The 24,193-nt window shown below is 41.6% G+C and overlaps 1 protein-coding gene across 9 annotated transcripts in view; it reads right to left on the bottom strand.

Annotated features, from left to right (window-relative positions):
* The window catches only part of ptprsa (protein tyrosine phosphatase receptor type Sa), a 228,216-nt gene that overhangs the window by 58,109 nt on the left and 145,914 nt on the right, over nt 1–24,193 (bottom strand). For 8 of the 9 annotated variants that reach the window (XM_076725441.1, XM_076725484.1, XM_076725447.1 and 5 more), the window contains exons 7-11: nt 18,669–18,779; nt 7,858–8,127; nt 7,088–7,669; nt 6,114–6,250; nt 5,868–6,012 (exon numbers count right to left, since the gene is read on the bottom strand). In XM_076725441.1, coding sequence (XP_076581556.1) covers nt 5,868–6,012; nt 6,114–6,250; nt 7,088–7,669; nt 7,858–8,127; nt 18,669–18,779 — 1,245 coding nt within the window. Of the gene's footprint in view, nt 1–5,867; nt 6,013–6,113; nt 6,251–7,087; nt 7,670–7,857; nt 8,128–16,276; nt 16,289–18,668; nt 18,780–24,193 lie in introns of all 9 variants that reach the window. The other variant, XM_076725431.1, reaches the window with a different exon arrangement.

Raw genomic sequence — 24,193 nt, 5'->3', positions numbered from 1 at the left:
AAAAAGGCACAATAATCAAAAAACAAAATGAAACAACACCAGAAAAAAAAGGCATTTCATGCACAGCAACTTAGGAAAATGACAAACAATCAAATAACAAGCAGGATGTTCTCATTCCAAACCAAAGGCTGCAGAAATAAATTATGAACTGAAGGAAGGTACTGGGAAATGAATTTCTCTGTAACCCAGGTGACTCGAAAGAAAGAACCACAACAACAGTTAAGGTTCAAAATGACAACTCATGAGAAAACATGAAAAAAGATAATACTCAGCATAAACTGAAAATAACAACATTCAACTTGGAAAAAAAAAAATCCCACAAACAAACCAACAAAAAGAAATCACAGGCATTTTTTGCATCATACGTACCTGACTCCCAAAAACACTACATTTGAAAGACTTTCTTACCACCAGCACCTGACTAAAGAGTGTGCTTACTCTGTAGTCAGTGAACTGCAACACTTTCCCTCTCAGAGAGCATGCCAAAAATGTTGACATCCATCCCTGTTTTTTAGTAAATAACACCTTTTTAGACCAATTTTGACCCATTGAGAGTTAGTTTTGGACCCATTTTGGGATTATTGGGAGGGAGAGAGTTGGCTCTGTGCTGTAGCCAGGGCTGTTTAATACTCATGTACTGTATCTTTGGGCCGGAGGGTCCACAAGACTGTGAGAGGGGAAGCCATAAAGGGAACACTCACCCCCAAGATATTCTTCTGCGTTTGGCCATGTTGCAAACGTCCATCCTTGTTAACAATTAGTTCAAATAAATCCCATTTCATAGCCCTGTGCCTTTGTATCTTTGCAAAATGTTGTAAAACCATTTTGAGAATGTCAAGACACAAGAATAGTGGAAGCAAGATGAAAAGCTACTGTTGCTGAATTCATAAAAGTTTAATGATAGTGTTCTGACTGCAGTGTCACTTTGGGTATAGCAGCTTAAAAAAATAAATAAAAAAATAAATAAAAAACAGGGGTTTTAACTATCAGAAAGGCCTCCTTCCAGTGAAGACTGAATGTTCCAGCACACAACAAATAGGACAGGACCTCAGCCACAGTTGCCAAACCCTTCTCTGTGTCCAATGGGCTTATTTACTTAGGGTCTTACTGGATTTTGAGCCTTTCAGCTTCTTTCCTCCACTCATATTGTATTTGCAAACTCTCCACGTCAAGAATGATTGCTCAGTTCTCAATCTTTGTGCTGTGGAAAAGGCTGCGAATCTGACAGGGGCCAGGCTATCACAGTGCACAGGCATCCTCACGCCTGATAACGGTTTAAGACTGGCTGGGGCACAGCTTTAATAAAGTGCATATCCCATGAAGGCCAGTGGTAGGATTATGGATAGTAGAACTATACAACCACAAAAGAAGAAACTGAGCTAATGCTTCACTTGAGGTTCTTTTGAAGGTTCCCTGAAAGAGTTTCCTAAATGCTATTTGACAAATAATTAGTCATGTCTGCATTCATATCCTTCTCTTTGACTTTTAAGTCTGTTGTGATATGACTACGAGCTCTGGGTGAAAAGTCTGCAATGTAAAGCACTGGTGGCATACCTAATCATTATGACTACCTTCAGATTAAATTTTCTTTTGGTGCAACATCTTCAGTGGCTATAAATTACACACATTAATGCTAACCGTTTAGCTACACAGGCCATTACTCAACGCCTCTTGTGAACTCTTTGAATGACACAGATTGCCAATGCTTCTGCTATCAGAGCATAAGCACATGTCTGCATTTGAATTGTATTTTCATCAGAGGCCTCGAATGACAGGATGTTCATATTTGTAGATCATTATGGAATTAATCCCCCCTGATGCCAAATGGTCGTGCTGTGGCTCACACAAATATTCCAATATATCTAAAAACCTCCTGCAATTACAGTAAGTGGGGGGGTTAAACTGCTTGTTTGGCTAAATACAGAGGATTTAGAATCTGCCACTTTAATTTGAGAGATAGCACTTGACTGGCTACTGGCAGGTTCTAGGTATAATCTAAATGTGTAACAAAGCCTGACAATCCAGGGGCCTGGCTCATAGCTCATCGCAAAGCATGAAATTAATTCTGACGCTATGAAATGGGATTCTTATCTGCCACTCTAGGACCCTGCAGTCCCCTAACACCCACACCCGGGGTCCATCTTAGGTCCTGTTAGGATGCCTTGCAACTGGGTAACAGCTAGAGGAATGGTGGGAGCCCTCCCGGCTCTCGGGTTGTGGACCCACTCCGGCCACGTCTGAACGGTCTCACAAAAATGGTCTCTCAACCTGGTCTGACTCTGGCAGCATACCCCAGGAGACCTTGCTTCTGAATGGGGGCTACTGTTGCAAGTAACATCCTGCATATTGATTTCGGAAAGTTGTAAAATTGAGCAAGAGAAGCTAATGAAACAATTTTGGTACTCTTTGATTTGAGAAGTTATTTGGCGTCACTCATGATGGAGCAAATAAGGACTGAGGAGAATTATTATGACTTGTGACATTTCACGAGTTCTTGACAAAGTAGTCCCCATGACAATAGCCCCTGGTAATGCTGCTTGAACTGAGCACAAACTTCAACAATCTGCAAACATTTTGTACCACAGAAAATGGACAACAAAGCAAACAGGGAAATCATGTTGCCTGTCTTTCTTTATATTTGGTGGAAAAGGGTTTCAGTCTGCCAGACAATGCTTTGGGTTCAAATCCAGGTGGAAATGGTTCTGCAGGTCTGTGAGTAGAGCACGGTACTAGCAATGCCAAAAATCAATGAGGCAATATTAAAGTTGTATGTATGATTGCTCTGTAATGTGTTTTGGACAAATGAGCCCAACTGGCATAAGCAAAATGATTTTCTTTTTGCTGCAGTGTATTTCTTTTTGCCGTTTATTCTCGAGCCTTTGGTAACATGTCATTAACCATTAAAACTCAAACTGAGTCTTTGCAGCTTGTTCAGCTGAGCAACTAATACTGCTTCCTCATTATGGTGCAGTGTATAAGCTGTGTGACTATTTTACTGGATGTGGAGGGCAGTGTGTGTGTGAGTGCCACACCAATAGTGAAAGTACAGCACTCTGGAGTTTGGCACTAATGGGATATTTTGTTTGAATTTATATGAAACTGCACAAAACAGTGTAATAGGTAGTTACCCAACAACTGTGCCTGTTTATTGCCCTTGAACTGTTTTTTTTTCCCCAAAACGCTGACAGTTTAAACTATCTATGTTACACTGCGCTGTGAAGGCACTACAAGCTATATATGTCACAGGGTTCTTCACTGACTTGGATGCATGGAGATGCTGCTATTCCTGACCTGTGCAAGGAGCCAAACTGCAGACATGTCAATTCAATATTTCATCGTGTCATGTATAAAGACTGCTCATTCTATCCTTCTGACTCCCTGTTGGTGTTTCAAAAAAACGTGGAGAAAAACCCTGTTAATTGGTGTATGTGAATGTGTCTGACAGGTCTTTGGGAAAGCTATGGCAGACTGAATCCCTAAACCACACAATCACTTACCTCAGAGAATCCTCAAGATCAAGTTATTTATTGTGTTGTGTTGTAGATGAAATCTTTTTGCTTTGTCTGACTTAGTCTGTGATTTTTCTGACCTCTACAATGACAAACCAATGGATGTATCTCACACTTGCTTGAGAAGGGACTTTTTCTAAAGGCATGAAAATGAAAAAACACTGGCTGAGAAAGATTGGGAACAATGAGGCCTGAGGTGAAACCATCAAAGTAGAATGGATAGAAAAAGTAAAGGTGACTGTTAACCTTAAAATGACAACCAAAGAGGATTTGATGGTGGGCAGGCAGATGCCGTTATCAACTAACACTTATCCTTTCTATCCACTGTAATTGTATGGATGAGGCAGTTGAAAGGGAGAGTCCCTTGTCTCAAGCAGAGACTTGAGAAAAGTCATCAGTTACAAGGGCATGTCAGTGCTGTCTGTACGTGCTGCTCTGCCTGCTGCGCTGTAGTCGATCGTGGCTGTGGAACCCGACAGAAAGACGAAAATAGAACAAGCTACTGTTTGGAGTGATGTCAAACCAATATTCTTTCAGATAACCCAGAAAGTAATAAAAATTAATAAATAAAATAAAAATCTAACTCAAAACTTTTTTTCAAAAGACTCAACATAAAAGGAAGAGGACACAAAGTGAGCAAGGAGATGTCAAGCCATTCCAAGGAGAGCTTTTGTTCCATTGCACAGGGGAACAAGTGGCAAAGTGAGAAACAGAGCTGGAGGAGGGTGGATGTAAGAGGAAGACAGGAGTGTATCCGATCCAATCAGCTTGCAGCTTACCGGTCAAGAACAAATGCAAAAACAGAGGTAAGGAGATCACAAACACACATCGACAGGTGAAGATGTGCACAGACACTCGAGAGACGCCAAGACAGAAATGGGGCAGGGTGAACAGAAAGCATTTTCATGCCTGGACTGATCAAAGATCAACGGTGCAGTGATAGGCTCTCAACAGCACCCCCAGTGGGCAGGAGTGAATGTTGCATGCAACTGGCGCTCTCCTCAGTGACTCTGCACTGTCTGTGTAGCTCTGCTGCCCAGCAGTGACAAAAAGAACTGTGAAGTGGTTGTTCCAAAGCCCCCACAGCCCAGATGTGGGGGTACAGCCAACAAGTTGCACTAGTAGAAACAGAAAATGTGTTAAAAGAAGTCTACTCCCACCGCCATGGCTCTCCTATGTCCCAATAAAAGTCCTCTGGTTTAAACCTAATAGAATCTTATAAAGCACAGGCAGTCTATTTACAGTAAAGGTGGTCACTCTGACAATTAATGCATTGATGCATCTCAGATTTTCTACAATGACTAGCTCAGATGAACCCTTAATCACCCAGCTACATTTTCAAGGTTATTTACCATGAATGTACTGTCAATACACAGCATCTTTGTTCATTTCTACATGCTGTGTAAACCCAGAAGACACAAATTTCATACCCTGTCATCCCAGACCTTTAGTTACAACCGGATATTTGATTGGATAAGATGTGTGCAGTGTCTCTCTACAGCTTGCACTTCTGTGAACTATGATATCACTCCTGTTATTTTTAGCTGGCCGCTTTAAATAATTCAGTTGTGTTCCTGCCATCTGTAAAATAAAATAATCAGTGCAGAACTGATATACTGGAATAAATTCAGGGGGTGGGCATGTGAATAATGTTAGTGACTGCTGATAGGGTTTTGTTTGTCTTTGATGACTAAAATCCCAAATTTCCCACCCCCAAGCTGAATACAGTTCATATGAGAGCCTTGGCGGTCTTAGAGGAGAACTGACATTTTTTGTGTCTCTGTCACATGGAAGAAAGTGCACTTGCTGTTGACAAAGGAAAAGCAAATATGAACAAAAGTGAAAGGGAAATAAAAAGACTCCCCAAATTGTCCACGTAGGCTAGATTTGTTTGACAGTGTTGGGTACACTTATACACATTTGGCACAAGAGCCATGTCAGAAAGTAATTCTAAAAAGAAAAGGTTGTAAAGCACTTTGACTAAAAAAGTGACTCAGCCTTAACTCTCCACAATACAAACCGTTCATAGTGTAAATGTCACTTTACGTAAAGAAGAAAATACCATGTTGTTACATTGAGGTTAACAAAATCAACAAGATCAAGCACAAAAAAAAAGAAAAAAAAAGAAAAAAACATCCGTTAAGTTGTGTTTGTTGTTGTGTTTGTGTTCAAAGGTGATGATGCAGATGACTTCAGAGAAAGTTTTCAAGGTCCAGTTAAAAGAAAAAAAGCACAAAACCTCATTAGAATTGACTTAAGTAAAGGTATAAAATCATTTAACTGCTTTTGCTGGGGAAAACTCTTGTTAGTCAACCAACAAAGAGAACAGGAAGGAAGATGTAATAATGGGCTACATACTGGCTTGCAAGGTCTTCTGTGATATGTCATTGGTGAAGGCTCCGATGCCTTTGTTAGAGATGGCTGCCAAGGAAAAGTAGTACTCTGTGTTTGGCCGGAGACCTTCCACAACATAGGAAGATGTGGGTGCAAATGTTTTCTTCATCTGTCGACGGAGAGCAAAGTTATTAAGTCTGCTTCAAACTGGTTGTACAGAAATCTAATGTTGGATTATTAGGAGATGAAGACACTTGAAGAAATTCTTGCCTGGGTGCCTAAACTGCGGTCCATGTAGCGTAGTTCATAATTTATAATTCCTTCTTTGTCATAGGCAGGTTCCCAGGTCAGTTCAATGCTGGTGTCAGACACGGCACCAACTTGGAATTTGGATGGCTGACCTGGAACTGAGGAACATGGCAGAGGACATTGTTGCAGGACATTCCAGGACATGGAAATTAATATTATGCTCATGGGAGGGGTACCGTCCAATTATGGTTGAAAAAAAGTCTTAAGAATGTGTCAGTTATTTTTCCTGTTCAGTGACTTCTTAATAAAAGAGCATATTTGCTATACACCCACTAACATGATGAGTATAATGAGATTTGGCATAAAGTGACCAAGGATTAGAGGGAATTAAATTGAGAGGAATAGATTACAGTACAAAAGTTTGTGCCCCAGTGACAAGTAAGGTCCAATTACGCTCTACTTATTGTGGGGTCTCTGAAGTTGGACGTGCCTCCTTGCTCTAGCATGGACAGAGTGATTTCACTCAGCTCTGAAGCTGACTCTGGTGAGTTCTTAGATGTTGGGTCTTTCTCAAATTTGACTGTTTTTTTTCAGACTGCCATGATCAAACAGACTTTTGTCATCATTTGCAGAGGCCGCAGATGTGTGGGTGAACCTTGCACAGCAGGGGAGAAAACTTGTCTCTTTGGCAGCAGGCACAGCCTCTTTAAAGTTTCAGAAAATGTGCTGCTGATGCGTAAAAACAGCCTAAGATGTTTTTCATTGGTTGTCAAAGTCTTCTCCTTAAGCAGAAGGCTGGAGAACAGGTCTAGCATGCTACAGATATCTGTAAAACTTATTTCAAACTTACTTAACTTGGTTTCAACAATATTTGAACGACACAGGAGCTTATTGTTACACAAAATTGACGGCTATGAAATTCAATGAAAGCAACGGATGACAATATTTCAAAGTTGCCAAAGATCGGTTGATCAAGATTAGTTTTCAGGACTTACCTCCCTGAAGTACTTTTACATGGATGGGCTCTGAGAAGGGTCCGTCTCCTACAGAGGTGAATGCTAGGACTTTGATTGTGTATGTCTCTTGAGGAGCCAGGCTTTGGATAGTAGTGATGATGCTATCCTGGACATTATGGATCTGCCAGAGGCTCATCGGTTGGGAGTCATCCATCGTATAATAAACGCGGTAGCCCTTGATCTGCCCATTAGGCTCCTCGGGCTCTTCCCAGCGCACCATCATGGTGTTTTGAGATATGATCTGGGCCTGGATGTTTCGTGGTGGACTGGCAGGGGCCTGTTCACCAGTCCGCGTTTCTACTGGCTCACTGGGAGGACCCTGGCCGATTGTGTTGACGGCTGAGACACGGATTTCATACTCTGTGTTGGGGTAAAGACCGCCAATGCTGTACCGTGTAGTGGTGATATCATCTACCGTTTCATATTTGCTGTCTGGCGACTTGGCCCTATACTGGATGATATAGTAAGTCACTGGGTCTGGGTTGCCTGAGTCCCAGGTGATGGTCACACTGGTGGCAGTGGTTTCAGTAACAACAGGGGTACCTGGAGGCTTGGGGAGAGCTGTTACGGTGACAAAACAGGAGGGAAAGAGGAGGCAGTCATTTTTCATGATAGTGACTGATGGAAGAACTTTGCAGGAGAAAAGGAAAAGTACAGTATATACACATTGTAATTAGGGGTGGCCGATACGACCAAAATCTTCTATCACTTCATAATTACCCTTCTTCACATGCACACTTATCTCTTACATTTGACAGTGATCTGTGCCACAGCTTCAATGATGCCGAGGCTGCTCATGGCCACGCAGGTGTAGTTGGCTGACTCACGAACGCTGCTCAGTTCGAGAACGTTCCTGCCCACTGGCATCTCATCCTCTGGTGTCAAGTCCTCCGAGTTCAGCATCCACTTGACGTAAGGCATGGGCGACCCCACTGCCACACACGTTATGTTCACACTGCCACCAGGCATAATTTCCTGACTCGTGGGTGGAATGGAGAAGCGAGGAGGCACCCGCCGGACTGGGAGAAGGCATGAGGAAGGGGAGAGGATGACAAAAGAGGGCAAGGGAGTCAAAAAAAAAAGAGAAAAAGAGAGGTAACAAGAGAGGTCGATGAAAATGGACCCTTCTCAAGAAAATACTTAACACAAAAGGTTCAACATGTTAAATGTGAACTGAAACACAATATAAAAGAAGTAGACTTTTCAAAACAAAAATATACAAATAATGAGAAGGAACTAAACTAACATAACTGCTTCAACAACAATGTAGATTAACAATAAAGCAACGATTCATAGCAACAAGGTTCCATTGACCAATATTTGACCCATCACAGCACAATTAAAGACACAAAAATCTATTACGAGTTTCTCATCTTTGGAACTGAACTGCTGACATATGTACACCTATGACATAACCTGATTACCAAGTATGAAGGTGTGTAGTAAAGGCCATGTGATAATGCTATCACATAAGGCCAACATGGCAACCTGGAACTTCCTGTCCTCTCAGGCACTCATGCCAAACAGGAAGTAGGCCATTACAGGCTTCTCCCACAGCACAGGAAGTGTAGGGTTACTGGGCTATTGACCATCTCTACAAGGTCTCTAAACGCATTCTAGCATATGTTTGCACTTGACACATACCTCTTCTGCCTAGATATCTTAAAGATGAGAAACTTTAATCAGATTTTTGTGGTTTAGGGTAGATCCACTGGACAAAGCCTTATTAAGATCTGACACGGTTCCATTGATAGATGCAGCTATCAGTTTCACAGACAGCATGCATAAATAGACCGAGGTAAATTAAGGAGTAAATGATAACAAAATCAGATATAAAAATTGAGATAAAATGCATAGAGGAATATAACTGAAGGGTCGCTAGCATGCCCAGACAAAAGACGATTGGAGAGGAAAGAAGAAATACAAGATAGAGGATAAAGCATCTGAGGAGAGGAGAGAAAGAAAGGGAACAGAGGAGTATAAAGAGTGACAGAGGAAGAAAAAGAGAGGGGAAGGTTTGGAGGAGGGTGAAGGGGGGGTAACCCGCTTCAATGCAGTGTAAACTTTGTTTTTCTCCAGCAAATGTGACAAAATGTGATGGTGGCACATTGTCACATCGCAGTCCCAGTTAACACAAAATAAGTATTGAGGAACAAGGTGTGTGCCTAGAATTACATAGAAAAAGCTATAGTAGTTGTAGTTAGAGAGTCTACTATCACAGAGTGTTGGAGTCAAGAGACAGAACTGGATCAACAGGGAGTAGAAATCCAGAGAACAAGAACGAGAGATAGAGGGAAGGTGAAAGAAAGGGGGAGATGAATCAGGGCAGAATGACAGCTAAGAGAGGGAGACAGGGAGGAGCCCATGGATAGGAGTTGAGTGGAAGGAGGTTGATAATGAGTCTGAGACGCAGAGGAAGGGCCTGAAAGGTACTGTGTACTTGCATGTGCGTACGTGTATATGCATAGATGTATATATGTATATTTTGCGTTGGTATAGGCATGAGTGTGCGTTGTGTACAGTATGCAAGAGTTAGAGAGTGAAAGAGTATGAGTTAGCAAAAACACTGTGTGTTCATGAGAGGCATCCCAGCAAGCACTTGACAAACAAAATAGTGTCATGCAAGAGGTGACCAAGTTCAACGCTAAATGAGCACAACATTTTTGAAAGTGTTGTATAATGTAGGGTTTTTCTTGTCTATATGAATCTAAAGTGAGGAACTTTAGTATATGTTTTTACTGCCTAGGGCAAGCTGAGTCGGAGATTGCTGTTTGGTCGAATGCCAAACGTTGAACATACATAATCAGAGCCAGGAAAAACCCTGTTGTGGTGCACTAAAAACAAATACTAAGACAACTTTTAACTTATTATGAACACAAAACTTGAAAAAAGATACAGGCAACAACTATAGGCTACTACTGAGGTCTACTGCTTCCATCTCTCACTCTATTTTCAACACTGGTGGAAATCAAAGTATCTATATCTATTCAGTGTCAAAATGTTTGTTGGGATGCAAAGAGAGAAGTCAACGAGAGAGAGAGGCAAAGAAGTGCAGATGTAGGAGTAAAAAACAATGAACTAAATGGAAGAACTGACTTAGAGACAGATAGACGAGACAGGAGAGACAAGGGACAAGAGACAGGACACGAGGCAGAACAAAACAGACTCAAGCAGCAAGACAGCAGACAAGGAGACAGACAGAGGGAGACGGGCAGACAGACAGTGACGGATGGGCACGCAGACATACTGTACAGTACGCAAAGGGAAAGGGGAGTGGGGCTTGGGTTGTTGGAGAAAGGGAAGGAGGAGGAGGAGGGCATAAGTGGGGGGATAGAATAAGGAGACTGTGATTCTAAATAAAAAAAAAAGAAAAGAAAAAAAGACCATGTCTCAAAGTGGGTTTGGAGGTCTCACACACTGGGGCTTAAAAGCAAGAATCAACTACACCTCCCCTCCTCCCCGCCTTAAACATTGCACCTCAATGCAATTGTAACTTGGGAGGTCTTGGGGTGGGTGGATGTGAGGTGTGTGTCTGGGGTGGGTGGGGACTGAGGGGGAGATTCAGGGTTGGGGGAGACTGAGAGGGGCATCAAGGATAGGTAGCATTCCAAAATACACCGTGTCGATCCAAATGGGATTCATATGATCGTTGCATGGGACAGTTTGACTTTTTCCAACAAAATGAGGGCACAAATATCACCTACACACACTGAGGGGATTTTCACCTGAAAACTGGCATTTACTAACCTGAGCAGCGAAATAATCACTAAAATGTACATACAGTACGTTCACATGTAGTCTGTAGGGGCCAAGCATGTTAGGAAATAACAGCAAGCAAACACTATATGCAGTGTCCAAGTGGTGAAAACACGTCCACTGTTACTGGCTTTTAACAGCCATAACGTATTTGATAATCAAAATAATGCAATCTGCTTTATGTGCGAAAAGATCTGTAACACATTCATAGTCAACTACAGTTAAGAGATTGAATCAGACACTAATTGAGACATTCTGCAGCCACTGTTGAGCTTTGTCCTGCTTTGTACTACTCTACATTCATCCTCTCAGTCCTCTTATTCACTGTCAATGTCAATTATGTTACTACCTTGGGCAAAACATGACCTGACCTTGAGGGCAAAAAGTTCATTGCTGACCTTTGAGGAAATGCTCTTTTGTGGTACACAAAATCACACACTGATTTGGCATAAAAAGTACCAAGAAAAAATAGTCAGTAGCAGTTTCAAAGAGTAGAACGTTACTATTATGAGCTAATATGGCTATTTAAAAAAATGATGCAAAATATATCAAAGGATCATATCCTGCTCTGCCATGACTTTACTGTAAAAAAAACGAAATCACACAATGGGACGCATGACCTTTGGGTTGAGAAATCATGCTTTGTCTCATCATGTCAGATATTACTGGGTAGTTAGGAAGTCAAAATGGGAGCTCTTCTAAAAAAAGAGATGTTGAACGGGGAAAAAACGCAAAAAATGTCCATCATTAGGGAGAGGAAATATATATCTGCATTCTTATCTGTCAAAAAATGCCTAACGAAACAACAAAGGTGAAAGGGCAGCCCATTCCTCACACGGACATGCATGGGTGTGGCTATGGCATGAGTGACATATACAGGTGCGCCCCCATCCACTTGGGCAGACACCAGGGAACCAATACAATTCAAAAATGTCACCCAAGCCCATCCAAGCATGCCGTTCATTCCCAAATATAGCATTGTTCCAGACACACACACGCACAAAATCAAATAAAAGAAAACAAATGAAACTGAACAAATCCACAAAAAGAACTAAGTCCGAACAGCATAGACAGTACCAGAGTGCAGCTGTGTCAACAAAGAGGTATGCATCAATACTATTAGATGTTTTTCAGCTATGAATAGTCTCTGCTCGAATTTTGCCTCCAATCCAAAAGAGCGGTGAAAACTGAACGAGGCGAACTGGGACTGTTTTTAGGGGAAATGTCTGATCAAAGTGTGTCTGATGGTGCACTTCTCTCCCTGGGGCTCAGGTCAGCCAATGGACCGGGAGCTGTAGTGGCTGAGTGAATGAGGTTTCCCCACAGGAAGATGTCTCTGTTCACCTTTGAGAATCTACACTGTCAGAGCAATGTGGAAACTAACACCAGCCACCAGCCAAATGCTGGTAACTTTTGGCTGTGGCTGCCCGGTGAAATGATCCAATACAGAAAAAAATTCCTTGTTAAAGGCTTCATGGTGCTGGGGCACACTAAATTTGGAAAACAGGGCTGATGGAAAGCTGGGGGAGAGTCTGCCTGTCAACAGCATGCACAGTGTGTCTGGCACATAAATAAATTTGGTCTTTGGTTACAACAGAAGATCAAGAACTCAAGGTCAGTTGATACTACAGCATTTTACACTATGTCTTGGGAGAGAAAATCTTAAAACCTAGTTACCACTTTGGGGAACAACATTAACTGTGTGTCTAAATGTCAGTATCACATGCAAGTGGGTCACTGCACTATCATTAGCTAGACACAGGCCTGTTTGAACTTAATGCTCAAGTGGACTGTCTAACTCTGACATGGAAAAGGCACGGTAAACGCTGTGTGTGTGTGTGTGGTACCTATGCTATCCTTCCTTTAAAATGTAGGGCCAGTGAAAAAAAGAAAATCAAGAATCCCAATTGCATGGACAGGCTCCTCATTCACAGAGACCAGGAGCCCAGCCGGCCCATTTGGAATTGAGAGAAAATAAAACAAACATATACCTTTCATTTGGACTACTAACAACATGTAATCTTGTTTCAAGCCCCAATGTGGAGAGAAAGACAAGAAGCCTTACAGTGGACGAGGTGAAAAGCAGTCGAGAGAGAACGCCAGAGTACTGCACTAACTCTAATAGTGGGCGGTGTTGTGGAGGGATTTGTGCCAAAAAACAGAGGTCAGAAGGTGGACATTATCGGCCATTTTGGTGAGGCAGTTTTTGCTGCCCCAAAATGAAGGGGGAAGCCAAAATAATGTGCAGCCTTTAGTGTCACCTTGAAGCTGAGATTACACCCTCTTGCTGCCTGAGGACACAGGCGCAGTATGGAGATCTTTTAGTCACACTTGCTGGGTGAGGCCTACGGCATTTACATATAAGCTGCAGGGGTCGGCCTGTATTAACATACCTTGGCTGCGCCAATGCTAAACAGTCACTATCGGTGGCTCATCAAAATGGAAATTATTACCTAAAGGAAACTGACAAGAATCATGGCAGGGGTATCTAATAATAGAAAGCAGTGGATTGAGGGGATTTCAGAGTGTAACATTTTTTTTTCTATTGACTTACAGGTAGATGACAAGCAGCCAAATGATACTGCAAGTATGTCCCCTCACTGTGGTGATCCCTTCAGTGAATATTATCAGTCGGATTGAGAAAGGGAGTGTGGTATTCACATATTTGCATTAGGATATCAGAGGTTGTGGAAATTTTGTTTTGTACCTCAATTAAATGCTCTTCTAATAGAAACACAATTGTTTTTTAGGGGTGGCTATTAATTTCAGGACTCCTTGAGACAAACATCTAATAGAGATGGCAGGATTTTGCTTTGGCCAGTGAGAACATAAGGTGTAATCTAGCTTTCTTTCCCAACGTTACACACAAATGCATAGCAGGACATGCAAGCACATTCAAAGTCAGGCAGATACCATTGTAGGAGGGCAAACATGCACATGCGTACATCACAGCGCAGTCTTTCTGCATCAGTGTTATTCTTAGGACTTATAAATAAAGACCAGGTTTTCATTATTCTTTTTTCTTTTGGAGTAGGATTGTGCCATGCTTTGTGGACACTATAATGTGGACAGCAGTAATGACAGCTTATTGATTGGTGGCTTTCACAGACTCAACTGTTACAATTACTGATTGATAGTCTTTTCAAAGCCAGTTGGTGCACAGAGGTGTTGGAATTGAAACCTTTACTCGTGTCTGGGATAACTGCACAGATCAGAGGGGATGATTACATATATTTGTCTAATGACTTGCCTTGAGGAAAAATTATGTGGCTGGTGCAATGGAAGGAAACAGCATGGATATCTTAAACTGAGGCCAAAAATATATCAGCTATACTCAGCATCTTCTCAAAGGAAACACTGGCTAACACTGAATATTTTTTGTGGGGTTTTTGCCTTACTAATATTTTGGAGCTTAGCACAGCTCAATTAAACTCTTGACCAGCAAACAGGCTCAACAGTTACCCAAAAATGGCAAATGCCAAAAATGCCAATCAAAAATTCTCTTGGTGACTTGCACATACATGGTAGATTAACTGTCAAGGTGCACTTAAGCAAAATATCTTCAGACTCCAAATAAGCAGACGTTTGAATGAAAAAAATCTGGTGCAAGGTGTTGCTAAGAAAAATATTTCGCACCCATGGATGAATAAATGTTGCCAAAGCACAAACATTGCTAATTTGTTTGCTGGTGGAACAGTATCCATTTTTAATCTGACTTTCAGCTACCTTACAGAGATCAGTCCAATCCCCTGCAGATCAGCACACTTTGATAGCTACGCATACAAATACTCTACTACTCTAAGAGGAGACTGATACGGGAGGAAGTGTGTTATCTCCTCCACCTAAATGAATGACATGCCTGATCTGCCCAGACTTGTTGAGACACATGTAATACCCCTAGCCAAGAACCGTGGTTCCTTTCCAAAAATATCTGTCTTGTGTATTCATAAGACTAGTGGAGCCTAAACGTGGATAGGCAAGCTCACTGCAGCAGGTGACATGAGATTCAATATAGATCTGATTCAGTTGGATATGTCTTGAAAAACCTTGTGCTGATGCTAACGTTTAGTTGGAACATCTTCAGAGTTGACAGGAAGTTGGAACAGAGCCAAATGGGACATAAATCAGTAAATGCTGCATGCACTGATCTCCAATTCATTCAGCGCTTTCTTGCTCATCATTGTCGTAGGACTACAGTATGAATGCTTCAAAAATGACTGCATGTCTCATTGCAGTCCAGTTTGAGAATCTTCATTACTTTAGTCACATCAACCTGAAAATCAATTCTATTCTATGAGTGTGTGTGTGTGTGTGTGTGTGTGTGTGTGTGCCAGGAATGGAGGGCTTTTGAATAATAAATTATAATTTGATTGAGTGTCATGACTGCGAGGGAACACAAACAGCAGTCACTCAAGGAAACCAATCACATCTAGCTGCCACCATTTGAAAATAAAAGTATCTTTGAGCACCCGCTAAGCAACAGCAAATGTGATGTCGAAGTCATTATATTGTTATTGATCCACACGACACTGTAAATGGCATCCCTTAATGGCTGCCTGAAATCACAATGGGACCCAATCAGGCCCAATCAGATCTAATTTTTTCAGTAATGGGTCGCTATAAACAAGATGACAGGAACACTGGCTGTATACACACTTATTATTTCATTCGGCATTTGCATTTGCACTCCGAGACTCAAGAAGCAGAGCAGCATCATTTGGAAAAAGAAACACAAACCTCACAAACAAATGAACCACAAAAAGACAAACATTTGGAACAGAAAAGTAAGTTCAGGAACAGAACTGAAACAAAAGGAAAACACGCAAACACAACACCAGAATCACAACACAAAAAAACAAAAAAAACCAAAAACAAATCAATAACGGAAAGCCAAAAAAGGGTTGTATCAGGGAAAACACTTGTAGAGAAACCAAAGAAAGAGAAGGAAAGAACTGAACCAAACACAGGGAATGCAGAAAGAAAAAGACCAACACGGCCAGAGGGATTCTGTACAGGCATGCAAGCGCAGTTACATTCTCCCATCATGCAACAGGTCCTGTTATTTACACGTGCTGGGTTTTCCATGACAACACGTGCAAGAAAGCCTTTCAGTGCAGAAGCAATACCAAAGGATGCAAAACGAGAAAAGGCCCCACAATGCAAACATAAAAGTAAATTAACAAGACCCGAGCTAATCGGGTTTGCTTTCATCATTTCTTCCTTGGAAATAAAGAAACATTTCTTTCATAATCATTTAGCAGTTTGGATTAACTGATTAGTATTTCTTCAAATTAGTACTGAATCGAGCTCTGTAATAGGCAAATACAGCTAAAATTTTTCAACATGTTGAATTTTTTTTTTTTTTTTTTCAAATGTGGGTTAAAAAAAGTAAAAAAGAAAAAACACACCAACCTTCTCGAAGCTCTGAGGGATGTAAAGGGGTTGATGCAGAACACAATGACATGAGGAGAAGAGAAAAATAGGGGAAACACAGAGAGAGTAAAAAAAGCCACCTCAAGGTGTTTAGCTGCAGCTACATTTCCCTTTTCTTTAATCTTTTTTTCCTCCTTTTCCCTTGTCCCTGCTATCAGTGACACCCGTCTTGAAAGTACACTTGCCTCCCCTCCCCCCCCCTAAATAAACTTTGAACCAAAACAATCAGATTCACCCCAGTGGCCACACTGTCGCTTGTTAAGAAAAAAAATTGTGAGGCGCCACTGGAGTCAAATCAAGCGTACCATACTCATAATTCAAAATTTCACAAGCTCCTTATAGCCACGAGGAGAGGCTCCTGTGGTGGCTGTATTTGCTTTTGTTAGAGAAGGAAACCAAATAAAGACAAAATAAAGAAAACTAATGAGAGATAGAAAAGAAAAAAGACACAGTTTGGGCTGAAATTAGCAGCTGCAGTTCAAGACGGTTGCAGCACATGTTGTTCGGAGCCAATCAGTAGCATTGTCATTATGGTTTCTGCTCGGGTAGCAGTCTCAATTTGCCCTGGTACAGTATACACCAGATAGAATTTAGGATTGTCATGTTCTTTTGAGTTTTCCTGAAAATTGATCCCTACCACAGCTGCTAATCTCGAGTGCATTTCGCTTTGTGAACAAAACATAGTCAACATCAAGTATCAGAATTGATTGACAAAAGTTAACTGAAAACAGACAAAGGTTGACACCATCAAGGCATAACAAGTGTGTTACATCGTGTGAAAGTACCTGAGCAATTATGACCCTTGTGTAGTCTCTTAAAAGCATGCTGATGGAGCCAGTGTTCATGGAGATTGCATGAATTGTTGGAAATGATATAAGGGTATAGCTGCGTGTTTTCGACCAAAGGAACTACTGAACAGCCCAATGCTGTGTCAACAAAATGTTCCCATTATCATTATTTAATGATTCCTGCAGAGCTCTTGACTGTAATTTGCAATGAACCTTTTAATTTTCATCATGCCGTACATGAACAAGGTGCATAGCTACTTGACATTAAGTGTCACTGCATCACAGTGGAGACAGGATGAGCCTCCAGGATGAATGCAGGCAAGAAGAGAAACTAATCTTGATTAACCATTTTTTACCCTCTACTTCTTGCATATGAATTTTTCTTCCCTATGCTGCTACTTCACAGGGTATGATAATAGCAATAATAATGAAAAAGCAGCTCCCTGACCCATTTTATAATGTCAGAGTAGTGAATTATTTATTGGGAACAAACTTATTTGGTACACAGCAGAGGGAACAAACCGAGTAGATACCGAAGCATCTTTATTTAATATGCACAATATAAATAATGCATGTCGAAAATGCATCTGCTTCAATTTATCAAAGCTCCCTCAACAGGGATTCATTGTCATTTAGCATTAGTGGTCGAGGGTAGGCTTTTGTCTTCATTGCCTGTTTCCTATGAAACTCAACGTTCCCTGTGACTGTTTGTTTCTCATATCTTCACTTTGCTGGAACATGCCAGCCAAAATTACTACTGACTGTAAAAGGCTTTTTAAAAGATAATACCCCAAAGCAGAAACAGGGGAATACTATGGATTTATGCTCTGGAACACCATGAAGAGAAAGTCGAGGAAGTGTACTATTTATAACCTATGGGATAGAGCATTTTTTATGTAATACAGAGCAGCTGACTGTGTTAACAGTCCTTTTCTCTTAATTCACCACAAGGAAATCCTTTTTACCCCCAAATCTGGAGAAGGCGAAGGGGCTGAGATTTTGATTGGTGCGCATTAACACCTTGCCACTCAATCAAAATCAAGACTTACCGTTGTGCTCCTGTACCTGAAAAAAACTAATCAAAGAGAAGTCCTTCCCGACTCTTTTTGGGGTCCATAACTTTGATGGGGGGGAGGGAGGGGGACATTTTATCGGGCACACAATTACAGATAAAAAGCGTCTTACAACTGGTAAAGTGAAGACATACGGCTTGTTGTGCTACACATTTCCTTCCGAGTGAGTAGGGGAGGGCATTCAAAGACAAAATGGAGCATAACATCATAACAGAGAAGAACATTAGTTGGTCAATTATATTTTTACATTTGGAAGTTTCAGTGCATAAGATATTACAATTGTGGGCAGACAATACTATCAATGCTAAAAGATTTATATTACTCGGGTAATACTATTTTGCAAAACACATTTTGTGCAAATACAGCTGGGCTAGAATGGAAGCAATTATCATTTGTTACGCTCAACAGTAATGCCACTTAAAGCTGAGCTGCACTGTGCAGACATTTTAGTTAGAATGGGTGGATGTTTTTATTTTTTTGGCCTGGCTCTGGGGCCGGGTTGCTCCCTACCTCGCACATAAAGGTTAGCAGGGGACGAGTAGCGCACGCCTTCCACATTAGACGCCACGCACTCGTACTTCCCCTGGTCGGTCTCCTCGCTGTTCTCGATCTGCAAGGCACCTGGGAAATGACAACATCCAACACAGACAAGAAGGGGGGGGGGAGGGGGGAGAGAAAGAAAGAAAGCAGGAAGGAAATGATTAGTTGATCTGTCAGTGACGGTGCACGGAGGAGTCAGACAATCTTCTTAATGGAGGGTATCTTGAATTTCTCAGGACCATTTTGTCAAGAACTGTTTCACTCCACAATGCTAATGCAGATTGCCATGACAAACCGGGTTCCTCTCCAGCCTCAGCCATCAACAGATAAAAAGAGGAGGAATTAAATAGATAAAAAAAGATGGACTGAATCAGTCACACTACATTTGTTTGCTTGCTATGTTGGTGTATGTAATTCCTGTAAGACATGAGATCTCTCTAAAAACATGGGCAAATTAATGATGTATGTGTGATGAAAGGTAATGAAGAACTGTGCTGAGATGGTCCTGTGAACTGAGATTAACAAATCATCCTTTGCATGGCACTGCTCAAGGGAGACTTTGTGTGTGCTGGGAGAAGAGGGGTCATGGGAAAAAATCCAGACGTACAGTTCATGTCCAAATGAACACTGGCACGGTGCATAATGCAGCAGCTCAGCCCCTCTGCAGGGGGCTCAAAGAATTACAAAGAGTAAAGACACATCTAATACTTGTGTTATATCTCGCAAACATACAGCGAGATGAACTGCCATTGTGGCTACCATTGTGATTGGGTAGTTTGAAATCATTTGTATTATCTTTTACTTGTTATTCCTGTTTTAAATTTTTTAAATTCTCTCTATTTTGTGCTAAGACCCCCTACAGATCCCCTTTTTTATTCTTTTTCCCATATTGGCATATTTCCGTATTTTATATTATGAGTTCAAAAAGACTGGATTTCTTATGTCGTTTTAGATTGTATCTTTTTTTATGAGGAAACAAACTCAGCCTAAATGCTTGGCAACAGTCCTGGATATGGGGCGCAGGGGACATAGAAGGGAGGTGAAACAACGAGTGTCAGATCATTCCTCGTTAGAACGCTGTTGACGGCACTTCCTGATGATATCATTAGGGCTTCTGGCTGGCTCAGCAGACAAATTGCAGCCCAGGCCTCCCTGACAAACACAGCACCATCACTCATTAGCGTTTAGCCAGGAAGCATCAATACGCCAGCCGCTGCCCAGGATGCTTTGTAATATACCATAACCTACTCCATCACAACAGCAAGCGGAGGGAACACAGTGTTGTACAGAGCTACTATTCTAGAACACTGGTCTAATAACGCTTTTCAGCTGTGCCACAAATGAGACCATCGATCCTGCTTAATTATAAAGATTAGTCACGCTTCCACCTTGGCCATGGTCTCATACTCCAAGAGTGTTGTTGTTTCAGTACAAAGATATCTTCTCTTAAAAAAAAAAAAAAAGCAGACCTGAACCTGCAACAATCTATACTCTATTTTTTGCTTCTCTTCATTTCCCTCTACAGCTCAGATCATCCTCCTCCCCCAGAGGGAAGTGTTTCTGGCACATAGCTCATGAACCAAATGAAAATGTCTACCTGCAGAGTGCAGGTGGTGGAGTCTTCGCTCTGCGTTTATGCGGGGATCTGATTTGGATGTGTTTGATGTGCGCTTGGAACAGCAAATGCCAGCTCGGTGGCAGGTGGGTTGGACTGGGCTCACAAGTCTAGCGCCTCCACACCGGGGAGACCACAAAGTAAGGACTGTGTGAAGTTCAACTCCAGGTGGACGGTTCCAGAAAGCTCTGCCAGTGGCTCCTCAGCCTTGGCCTCTGTGCTGAATTATAAAATCGCTGGAAGGCTGAAGTTGATGCAGTTTTTTCAGTGCTTCATAAATAATAATGCTGAAGGGCTTTTTTTGTTGACTGTTAACAAACAGTTAAATCAGAAGAAATGCTGTGTATATTTCATATATTTTCCCTCCGTGTGTGCCAACTGCTGAAGGTTCACGGCTCCAAATGCCTCCAACACATACAAATGTCTTCAGCTGAAAATCATATTTAACAAATGTCATCTGAAGGTCAACAAAACACAACCACCAACGAGTGGACGGGTGACGGATAATGAGCCAAACTAAATTAATTGAGAGCCAATTAAAACCAACATTGTCTGCTGTGAATTGTACCTCCTGGTGAAAGAGAGAGAGAGAGCAAGAAAGAGAGAAAAGCAGGAGTGTTTGAGAGGATAGAGAGAGTTTCATCTGCCATCTTTGTTGGAGGCTCCTTGCTTGGTGGTATTATCTATTGTTTCCAAACCCCTACTGGCTTCATTACATATTCTAGCTATTATTTAGTGGAGCTGTGAAGAACACATAAAGACTCCTTCTGCTGGCAGAACACAGGGAGAGGGCGAAGAAGTGAGGTAGGAAAAAAGCGAGGAAGAAAAAGGCAGGGAGGAGAATCAACAAAGAAGAGTTAGGAGGGAGAGACAAAGGGAAAGACAGCACATGTGGAGGAACAATGAGAAAAGCAGGAATGGAGGTTTATTCTTATTCATGTATCTCATTTTTTATTTTCTGTCTTTAAGTTGTCTATTATTATTCTGCCTCCAAAACTGAAGAAAAGGAAACTGTGCGTTTGACTGAGCACGAGCATTACTCTTGCCCTCATGAAAATCTGAGATTTATCTGAACCTGGATTAACAACAACAACAATTATGGATTTAATTGTACACACTGGATAAAATTAGATCTGTGTGAACAAATGTTTGATGAAGGAAGCCCAGTGAGAGGGCCAGAGAAGGAGCGGGACAGAAAAGGTAAAAGAGAGAGGGGAGAGCAAAGAGAGAAATCACAACTTTCTATTTTGAGATGCTTTATGCTCCTCTCCGCGTCAGCTTTGCACATGGTGGAGATGCAACATCCCGCTGGTGTTACATGTGTTGTGTCACACTGTGTGAGCTGCCTTTCTGTCCATTTTGTCATTTCTACTCCTATATCATGTTGTCTTCTCGTCCCCGCTTTGCCTTTTGTACACCTCAAAAGAGGTTAATTTAAATGAATCCATCCCATTGATTTACTTTATGATCTCTGTGACCATTATAACAGAATACATTCCTTTATTTTTTGGTCAACAGGCAGCCAGTTTAATGATAATATTAGCATTTAAAGACAACAGACCTCGAAGGGCTTTTGACATACAAATCCAAACAAAGCTCTCTGATGTCCTATCTCCAGCAGCAGTATGCACATGCACGTGCACGTGCGCTCACAAAACAAACTTCACCCTTTGAAAACCCTTGTCACCAGCATGTGTCTCTTTCCTACCATTTCCTTTTGTCTCTTTAAAAAAATGACTGCACTCTCTGTGTTTTGCATAATTGCGTTCTGTCTACCCTGCCTGCCTGTGGCTCGCCAGAGCGCGAGCGGCCATTGGCGTTTTTTTTTTCTTTTTATCACGAAAAGAGGAAACACAAGAAATGAAATAAATGCTGAAAATTATCTTTCACAAGCACAACAAAACACACCCACCCAGTCTATTCACACAGTTTACTGATAAAGACTTGCCTACCCTTAAACTGCAATTTACCGTGTCGCTCACAAAATGGCCGTACTTATGAAGTGAGTCCTCTATGGGGCCTAATGGCACGTCCTCCCTGTCTTCAGCTAATCACAAACTTATCACAAATTGCAAAAATGACCAAAGCCCTGTTTGTTTTGCTTGATTTCATTAGGCCGGCTACTCTGCTTGCCAAGACATGGCATGATGAAAAACAAGCATGGCAGTGGTGTGTCCAGACCTTCCTGACTCGGGTTGTCCAAGTGGGGGACTGATTTATGCAGGAGTGGCATGAAGTATGTCCGCGCATACGCACATGCACACATATGTCGGAAAAGCATTCATTAAGCATTTCTAATATCTACTTAAATAACTAACATTGCAGTATTGTACAGTTTCTTACATTCCTGTGTTTAAAATATTCATTTGAAAGATATTTCCAGTCACAACACAACATAGTGCCACCATGCAAAAATAACAGTCCCCCAAAACAAACTGTCCATGTAAAAGTCAGCTACACATAAAACAGTGCATGTTCAAAACTACTAGCCACACAGTTCCAAGGTCCAAGGTCTCGCCTCTCACTGGGCAGACAGCCAATCATGCTTCAAATGCCACCTGTGATAATCAGGTGGCATTAGGGGTTGCCAATCAGACTGCAGGGGTAGCAACTGTCACCCAAGGCCACGGCCCTGCAGTACGGCTTGTTTGACTTTATATGACATCAACACAGATGAATGATTGTTTAAGACAGACAACCAAAAAATGCACTTCACTGCAGGTACAGATACTACGTCTGCAGGTGCAGCAGCACTGAAGCACCAGTGATTGCAAATTATTTCATATATTGTTTCGTATGACTGTGAATTGTTGTATCCAATATTTCACCTTTCATACAAAAATCACTAACATATTTTATTTATTTTAAATATTTCTCTTTGACTGCAAGAGCGAGCTGCTATTACTGAGCAAGTACTTGCTATTTAATCTTGTTCACGGACACTTGAAAAGGTCACATGAATGCTGAAGGACATTATAGTATGTAAGCTGTTGTGGGCACTGAACACAAGATCTGAGAACGTCCAGGACAGTCTCTCAATCCACTTACAGGCAACACTGGCCATCCGTTAACCCCAAGTAGTGAATAATAATTCATCTTTTTCTGGGTCAAAGAAGAAAAGATGGTGCCAATTTTTTCTTTCTGCCTCATTCCAGGATGCATGTCACCCCATTAGGATCCCAAAAAAGACAAAACAGTGGCTACAATTCAGGCAAATAAAGTCCCTGATAATAATGACATCACTTCCATGTGGACCAATTAGTCTCCATCTCAGTCAAAGTGACCCCTCTTTCCCACCAACACTTAAAACCTCCAATCTCCACTGCTACCCACTCCTGGCTGTCTTGCAGCATGTTCACCGCCTTCATCCACTCAATAAAGAAGGCTGTAATGGGCAGTGTGTCGGGGACATTTGTCCCAGCCGTGACAGCTGCCCTGGTTAACAGCGCCGCATGCCGCAGGGTGATCTGATGAGGAGCGTCGAGGTACCAAGGTGTGATAACAAAGACGACTGGCTGGACAGGGTTGAACAAATACATGTTTTGAAGGCCAATTCAGATGCTGCAACAGACATTTTGAGACTGAAGCTGTTCAGAACAGATACTTTGTGACAACAGTTATCAGTATATTAACAGTTAGGAGCAGTATTAACCTGAAGGCAGGACTATCCACCTACTGTATCTACTCAATGGTAAGAGAAATTGAGAAGTTTCACTACATTTAAACTGAAACAGTTCCCATATCAGAAAATATCAAATTCTTAATGAAATATCACAATTGACAAATACGTCAATAGATAGATAGTTTTAGTCCAGGCTGTTGCGGTAAAAAGGGTAAGAAACTTAGAAGCTGAGATCTGGAAAGAAAAGAGTTTAATAAA

The sequence above is a fragment of the Chaetodon auriga genome, chromosome 3 (assembly GCF_051107435.1).
Source record: "Chaetodon auriga isolate fChaAug3 chromosome 3, fChaAug3.hap1, whole genome shotgun sequence".
Taxonomy (NCBI): domain Eukaryota; kingdom Metazoa; phylum Chordata; class Actinopteri; order Chaetodontiformes; family Chaetodontidae; genus Chaetodon; species Chaetodon auriga.
Note: the sequence above shows the minus strand (reverse complement) of the source record. Positions and strands in the feature narration are given on the sequence as shown.